Source organism: Caloenas nicobarica, chromosome 1 (genome assembly GCF_036013445.1).
Source record: "Caloenas nicobarica isolate bCalNic1 chromosome 1, bCalNic1.hap1, whole genome shotgun sequence".
Classification (NCBI taxonomy): Eukaryota; Metazoa; Chordata; class Aves; order Columbiformes; family Columbidae; genus Caloenas; species Caloenas nicobarica.
This window is the reverse complement of record NC_088245.1, coordinates 44440966-44448863: the sequence shown is the minus strand read 5'-3', so window position 1 is coordinate 44448863 and position 7898 is coordinate 44440966. Positions and strand designations below refer to the sequence as shown.

At 38.8% G+C, this 7898-nt stretch overlaps 1 protein-coding gene across 2 annotated transcripts in view; it reads left to right on the top strand.

Annotated features, from left to right (window-relative positions):
* Positions 1 to 19: 19 nt before the first annotated feature.
* Positions 20 to 7898, top strand: part of SCYL2 (SCY1 like pseudokinase 2) — a 42972-nt gene continuing 35093 nt past the window's right edge. For both annotated transcript variants that reach the window (XM_065648499.1, XM_065648489.1), the window contains exons 1-2: positions 20 to 192; positions 4424 to 4628. In XM_065648499.1, the coding sequence (XP_065504571.1) occupies positions 4440 to 4628 (189 nt within the window). In that variant the 5' untranslated portion in view covers positions 20 to 192; positions 4424 to 4439. The remainder of the gene's footprint in view (positions 193 to 4423; positions 4629 to 7898) is intronic.

Sequence of the window (7898 nt, the reverse complement as noted above, 5' to 3'; positions counted from 1 at the left end):
CCGCGCCTGCGGGCGGAAGTGAGGCGCTCCGGCCGCCCCCCGCTCTCGCCGCCGTCGCTATGGAGTAGCTGGCGCGGGACGTGGCCGAGCTGGGGCCGGAGCGAGAGACGGAGCCGGCGTGACAGGCGGCCCGCCGAGCCCACAGGGCGACGGGCAGCCGGGCGCTGCGCCGGCAGCTTCCCGCGGGCTCAGGTGAGCGGCCTGTCCCCCCCGCGCCCCGGGGCAGGAGCGGCTGCCCGTGGCCTAGTGCAGGGCGGGCAGGGCCCGCTGGCTCTCCGGGCCGGCGTCCCGGGAGCTGGGCGCGGGGAGCTGGAGGGGAAAGGGGCCGCCCCGCAGGCGCGGTCGTTGCGTGAGCGGGGCCTGGCGGGGACCGTTGAGCTGCCCGGGCCGGCGGATCGCGGATCGCTCGCCCCTGACCGCGGCCGCCGCCCGTCCCGGGCTGGCTCCCTCCTCCCGTTCCCGGCTGCCCCGCGGGGCGGTGAGCGCAGCCGCCGGCCCTTCGGGCAGCGGGCAGGAGGGAATGCCCTGCGCGCCGCCGGCAGGGCGCTGCGAGTCCGGTCTCGCTGTAAATAACAGTAAATAGCTGGTCCGGGAGGGCTGGCCCGCGAGAAACGGTCCAGGGGTTTGTGCGGCGTGTAGGTCGGGTTCCTCCTGTCAGCAGGCGAAAAACAGACCCCCGTGCGTGGATCTCGTTCTGTCAGGTTTTGGGAGGCTTGCAGCTGTAGCTCAGTACCGAAACGGGGAATAAAAATAACGAAGGTGACTTACTTTGAGGGCAGCTGCACCGTGCGCAGCGCATCGTGTTTGATCCTCCTCTTGTTTTTGTAAAAGATGCAAAACCTTGTTTGTGCCCATTTTTTTTTTTTTAATTTTTTTTTTTTTTTTCCTGGGACTTGGTTGTTCTAGCGCCTGTTTCTTCTGTGAATTCATCATTATTTGGGTCAGATCAGTGGGATGGGAGTTTGGGTTGGGTGGCATGAAGTACCCATTCACCTGCCTGCTGCTTTGGTTTGCACAAGTGAATTGTTGTAAGTCAGAATTCTGGTAGAATGTATGATGCAGCGCTGTACAGTGTGCACCCGTGTCCATACATCAGATTATGCTATGAATGAGTTCAAGTATAAATTCATAGTTTTAAATCATGCAATTGTTTTATATGAGTGAGAATTGAAGAGTGGTGAGGAATCTTTGTTTTGGGTATATTTTTATTTCAACATTTTGAGTGTTTTGTCTCATTTCTTATTGCTGTATTGACTATTGCTTACTGCCTTGCCAAATGATTAGGTTGTCATCGTGCTGGAGTCTTGCCGCTGATGTACATCAGCATAAAGACCATTGTCGATTGTGGGGGAAATCATTGAAATCGGCACACTGACCATACAGGTTTGTTTTCAGGATTGGTTCCAGATTTCAAGGACTTGGTATCAGTAGCATTAATATTAGTCTTGAAATTCAAACAGGAAGAAATCAAAGTTCTTAAACATTTATTTCGTGTTCTGTGTTGCTTGTCTGAACACTGTTACTCTTAAGTTACTACTTTTCTCATTTGTTACTTTTTAACTTGAAAGTTTCATTGTGGGTGACACTTACTTTATTGTCCCATGGTTGTTAATTTTTCTATAAATAGTAGTTTAGTATTAAAAGAACTGAACAAACTAGTTTTCCTACAGTTGAGAACTAAAGTTGCATATTTCAGATATGGTTAATCATAATGATTTGTGGTATTCTAGATACTACCCAGAATACATATATATATTTTTTTTATATGGATTTTCTAGGTACATCATTCCTGTGAACATATACTGAGTTTTTACTGAAGATGGTAATAACAATAATTTTTATAAAAGCAAAATATACTATTTTAGATTACAGTCCAAATGCTGACATGAGAATTTCTACAGATTTACAGAGTTAGATGAGGTAAACTTAAAACCAGAGCTGCTTATTGTGAAGTAGGTTTCTCAGTACTCCTTACTCTTAGCTAAATTCATCAGTAGTTTACTTACTGTTAAGCTGGAGTGGAACAGGTTGGACAGGGCATACCAGGCTTGCCTTTTAAATCCTAACCCTTCAGACACTGGAATGCTGTTAACATTCTCACCTAATGGCTTTTCCACCCTTCTCACTGCACTTAGTCTGTCTCCTACAGCAGAAGGCACTTCTGATTTAATCAATACTACACCATTTTTCCACAATGTGTATGGAGAAGCTTCCTTTCAAATTTATGCAAAGGAAATTGAACATGCGTGCACATGCATTTTCTTTTTACTAGCTCTGCAATTAATTTTGCAAAGCATTTCTCTAGTTTTGAGAATTGTAATGCAAGGTTGTGTTGCATTGGCACTAAAGGTTTGATGGTTGGGAGTGAATGAAACGATACAAAAAGCATAAGATTTAAAAAGAAATAAATTAGGTTTTCAGTTAAGTTAAACTCATTAGGATTGATTTTGTAGTTCTTCAGCATATAGAGTTTGCCCCATGGAATAGCTGCAGAATAAAATCTCGGAGAGCTGGAAATACCTATAGCTCCCATTTAGAGTAATTCGTGATCCTTGTTTCTACCTGTTTATCAGGTTAGTGAAAAATTCCTTTATACAGGGGTATTACCCAGTGCCTAATATCTGTTTGTTTTGGGGCTGCACAGTTCAGAGCTGCTTGCCTTTTTTCCATAGCACAATTAATGAAGTAAAATTAATGGTAATAAAATGTGACATGCTGTAGTTAAATTGCTTAGTAAAGGAATTCCATGTTTCTGTAGTTTATCTCCAGCTATGTTCTCAATAAAACACAGTGCATACTAAGCAAGTACATAATTATTTTTATCTCATCGTATTCAGACTCAGCTTCTCATATCTAAAACTCATAGTCCCTGTAATCAAGACTGACTCTCCTGTGAACATGCTTGTTCTGCTCCTTGAGTAGCCCCATTGAAGCCATAACTACTGTTTCTGATTTTTTTGTGAGACTAAGGAGCTGTGGAAAGGAAACAAACTCCATCTGTGTCTTGAATATGGAAAAAGCATAAATGCATATATTAATAGGCCAGATAATCTATGTAGATCAGACCGTTGCCTTATAAATGTACATAATACAGTGGAAAGAGCTTTAATTTCTATAAGCAAGCATCTCACATCCTATGAGAAGGACATTTGGGCTTATTAGTCCCAGTGCTTATTGGTTTATCTGTTAGTGCTTTCTGCTTCTTTTGTACTTGTTACCATGACTTGGCAAACATCTTATTCATCACAACAGAATTTTGTCTCTTCCATTTGAATACTAATGGCATTCTCTATTTTTCAAAGAAGTGGCTTTACACAAATTATATGTCTATGAGTGGAGTATAGGGCAAATAAGGCCATAAATGAAAATACTATTTCTGCAGATTTCACTGCATGTGCTGTCTTAGGTTTATTTTACTCTAGGTTGAAGAAATATGTACTCTTCACACCTTGTTTGAAAGAAGGTATAAAGAAATATCCTTAAATGTTGTTTTTTTAATATACCACATGACACTGATTCCAAGAAATAATTTCTTCTTGCGTTGTTATCTCCTTCTTTGCTCACATTGATAAGGGATATAAATGTCTACTTCTTTTTTTTCCCCACTGTTTCTTTCCTGTCTTCATTCTTTCTTGTGTATCTATTATCAGTGAGACACTTGTATAAATGGGACATAGGCTTCAGAGCTTCCATCTGGCAGAACAGGAAAGTCAGATTTTTTTGGCACTAATTACGACAACTGTGGAAGTACACATTACAGGGGAAGATGAACTGAATTGTAAGCTACCACAGTCTTTTAGCTCTTAAATTTGGAAGATGATGTGGAAAAATTTACTTGTACAATTTTGTTAAAGCATAAAAAGATGTTTTCTTGTTTATTTCCTATCCAGCAGCAGATCAGCTCATTAGTACTTAGGTCATACCAATAGTAATGTCGGCAACCTGATGGGTAAAATACTGAATTTTGAGCTTGTATTTTGACAGGCACAGTGTAGGAAAGAACAAATTCATATACATGTATATGAATGTATATGTATTCATATACAAGGTGTGATGCTTTCCCTTCATAGATTCTCTGCTTTATTCAATTGCCTGTTTTCAAGCAATGGTTGAATTTCTTAGTCCTTAGTCGCTTTGTCAGATCTAAGGAAGAATGATCATCAGATTCAAAAGTTTTGGAAGAAGAGTAGAAGCAATGACATATAATCCCCAGATACGTGTGCACAGAAATGTGTATGCAGTGTGAATATGTATAACTGAAAAGCCCTGGAAGTTATATTTCAGTATTCTTTCTGTGGGTTACTCCTCTACCCTATTGCATCCTCGGTTAGATGTCCTTTTTAACACTACAGTTTTCAACACGTGTCTTATGTTAATAGAAATTGTGAAAGGACTGTGAAGCTTTTTTTTCTTGTCTTTATAGGATAATACATGGGCATATGGTTGCAACAATGGAGTCCATGCTGAATAAATTGAAGAGTACCGTTACAAAGGTAACGGCCGATGTCACCAGTGCGGTCATGGGAAACCCTGTCACCAGGGAATTTGATGTTGGCCGACATATTGCCAGTGGTGGTAATGGTCTTGCTTGGAAGATATTCAATGGAACTAAAAAATCAACAAAACAGGTGGGTTGTCAAGTAAAGATCTGAGTTTATAAGCATTAGGTAACAGACTTATGGTTGGCAGCTGGTAAGTGGCATTTAAAAACAAAATCCAACTGGGCAGACTAATGCTAAGGATAGTACTTTAAGTAAAATGAAACAAAGAACTCAAAATTACTTAAATATAGTGTTCTCAGCTACATAGATGATAGTTGCTTTAAGCCTTCACTGCTGGAGAAAGAAGTGATTCTGTATTCATAGCATACAACTTGAGAGCAAGATCAAGAGTTAATCTGAGTTAAGACTGAACTATCAAGAAGGAAGAAGTTTGTTTTAACTTGGATTGGTTCCCCGATTTGTTTCACCTTGCAGCTTTTTTTGGCAGGAGTACTGGCTTTTTACAGTTTAAAATATTCATGAAGTATGCCATCGTTTGTTCTCAACCTAAGAGACTGTAGATTTTTGCTCAGCTGCCATGTAGAAATTGAGAGGTTAGAAATGTTAAGTCGAGAGAAAGAGGAGGAGGTTGTGGAGGAAGTTGTGCTTTCCCTGTACTGCTTTCAGATCAGTATTGTTCCCTTTTAGTTTCCTTAAAATATTAGGGTTTAGAGCACTAGTATATAAACTTCTGACTCACTTGGAATTCACATGTATAAATGGAAGTACGATTGTGATGTTCGAAGAAGGTTTGCCAGAAACAGAGTTTAAGAACTGCTCTTATAGAAGATTATTTTGTTGTACTGGAGTAATGTCAAATCTCTTTTTTCAAACTTGGAGAGGAAGTAGAATGTTCAACGAGTAAACAGAAGAGTTAATAATTTATGGCCTTCAGTTAAACTTGGTGCTGAAGTGATGTAAAGTCACTTAGACAATGAATCAGCTTGCTACAGATGTACCGAAAAGAAACGGGCACAAAGGAATAACTTTGGAAAACATATAGACAATTTGTTAGATGGTAGCAAATAAGCTGTAGCAAACGGAGAAGAAATAAACTATGCAGAATAAATAATCTGTGGAGAATGTGTGATCTGATTGTGACAGAATCTGAATAATGTCAATTAGGTAGTTTTTCTGTATTCTCAAGCATCTATCTAGCTGTTGCAGGAGACTATACATCTGGTATTTACTGAATTTACTAAATATACCAATTGCGTGGTTTTGGTTTTGTTGTGGTTTTTTGGTTGGTTGGTTTGTTTGTTTTCCCCTATTCAACTATACAAACAAGTGATAACATTGAAAGTATGGTTGTTTTGAAAGGTTTTTTACAGTCTCTGTGCCCTGTAAGCATTTGAGCAAGTGTAGCTTTGAGGGTCTGGAGAATTGTAGCAAGTTTCTTTCACTGCCTAACTGACAGAGTGTTTTTAACTTTGTTCCTGTCAATCCTGTTTTTCAAGCTTTGAATGAGTGTTCTGACCACTGATTTTGCAGTTTTACTTCAGGTGTTACCACATGGGATCCCATGATATATCTCTGTTTGTATGCCATCATTAGTCATTAAAAATACGGCAGCAGTTGTACTGCAGGGAATTTTAGTTGGCGGGAGATTCCACATGCAATTACCATTCATTATTAATATTATCAGTTGAGTATCATCATGTCAACGTTGTTTGCTTACGCAAAATAAAACTACACAGCAATACAAAAATTAATGTGTTGTATTGCAATGTATCTGTTCTTTAACACTATTTTTTATTTATTTTGCATGTACCTTTTGAATGTTGGCTGGGCAATATGGAAGTGGCTGGCTGTCATTTTCCAAGTGGTAGCAGTGACTTTTGTGAAGTGATACACGTATTTGCTGTATTGCAAGTGTGTATATCTGACGTGAAGCTACAAGCACTAAGAATTTTTTTACAGAAAATGTGTACTGTGATCAGACAAGCAGGATGTAAGGGCTTAATTGCCTGCGTTTTTGTCACTTTACAACAAAAGTCATAATTTAAATCATTGTAGCCAGATAAAATAGTGAAATTTTGAGTTTTAGCATTATGGCAGTAGAGCTGATCAGAAATCTCTGTCTGAGAACAAATGGAAGTCAGCAGTCTTACAGAAGTTGGTCAGCTGAAGTTAAGATTTCAAATATGGATTAATGTGGTTCTTATATAAAGTCAGTGGACAGTTACAAATATTCCATCTCTGGTGACAGTAGATATTTATGATTTTATTCCTCTTTTCAGAGTTCTGCCTAGTTCCTGCCTTGCTGGTTTCCCTGGATTTCTGAATGTATATGTTTGCGGTTTTTTTGTTGTTTCTTTTTTTGTTTGCTTGTTTTTTTTAAATGTGTCTTGTTTTTTCTTGCTTACTTTGTAGGTGATTGAATAATAACCAAACAGAAAGTGAGGAAATTACTCACCTGTGTGCATATTTTTGTCTGGTGTTATTTGATAGCTGATTTGCTGCTGTTTGAAAGATTTATGAGTCGTTCTGGTTATACGTGTATACATGAAATAACATGTTGCTAATTTTACAGTAGGTACTTCTGCTCATCTTAGATTTGTTAACTTAGTCTTTATGCACTTATTTTGTTTCTGGCATAATATGGCGCTTGTCCTTTTTTCTGCTTAGAAAGTGCAATCATAAAGAAATAGATAGTGTAAGGTCACTTAATGTTGTTGTTGACAGCTCAGTCATAAAAACTAGCAGAATTAAGAAGATAATGGTTTGCACTTCAAGACTACTGTAGTCATCTTTAACTTTTATTGTGGTGGTACTAAATATATACTAAGTATATACTAAATTTATTGATGTTAGGTAACTCAGCTTTCTGTTGTTTTGGCTGTGCATACAGTAGCTTTGAAATGAAAGCTTCCTACTATTCAAACTTTAAAGGCTAATTTATTTTAAAACTGAAATAGTTGTATTGGATACCTTATGACTAAAACAAACTGTTGGGAAAGTAGGATTATAAAAAAACAGTGGCAAACTTTTAAAAATAAAACCCCCAAAAGCTGGAGGAAAATCTTTTTCTGGAAGAAGACCAGAGTAATAACTGGAATGCTTTCCAGTATTTTAGTTCAGAGACTATTTTGCTTTGCACAGTGGGAGGCTTTGGTAAAACATCATGTGTTTTCATATTGAGTTACATTTGATTATTCATTAAAAAAATGCTTGAGTGCATATGGGTAAAATGAAAGGGAAAACAAGCATAAAGTTTCTAAAATCAAGTACTCTGCTACCTTAAAATATCTTTTGCTGTTGTGTTCATGACTTAGTCTTTAACATGATTACATTTAAGGTTTTTCCACAAGAGCATTATATCTTTTCAGAACAGATAGTGAACTGGAGTTATTAAAT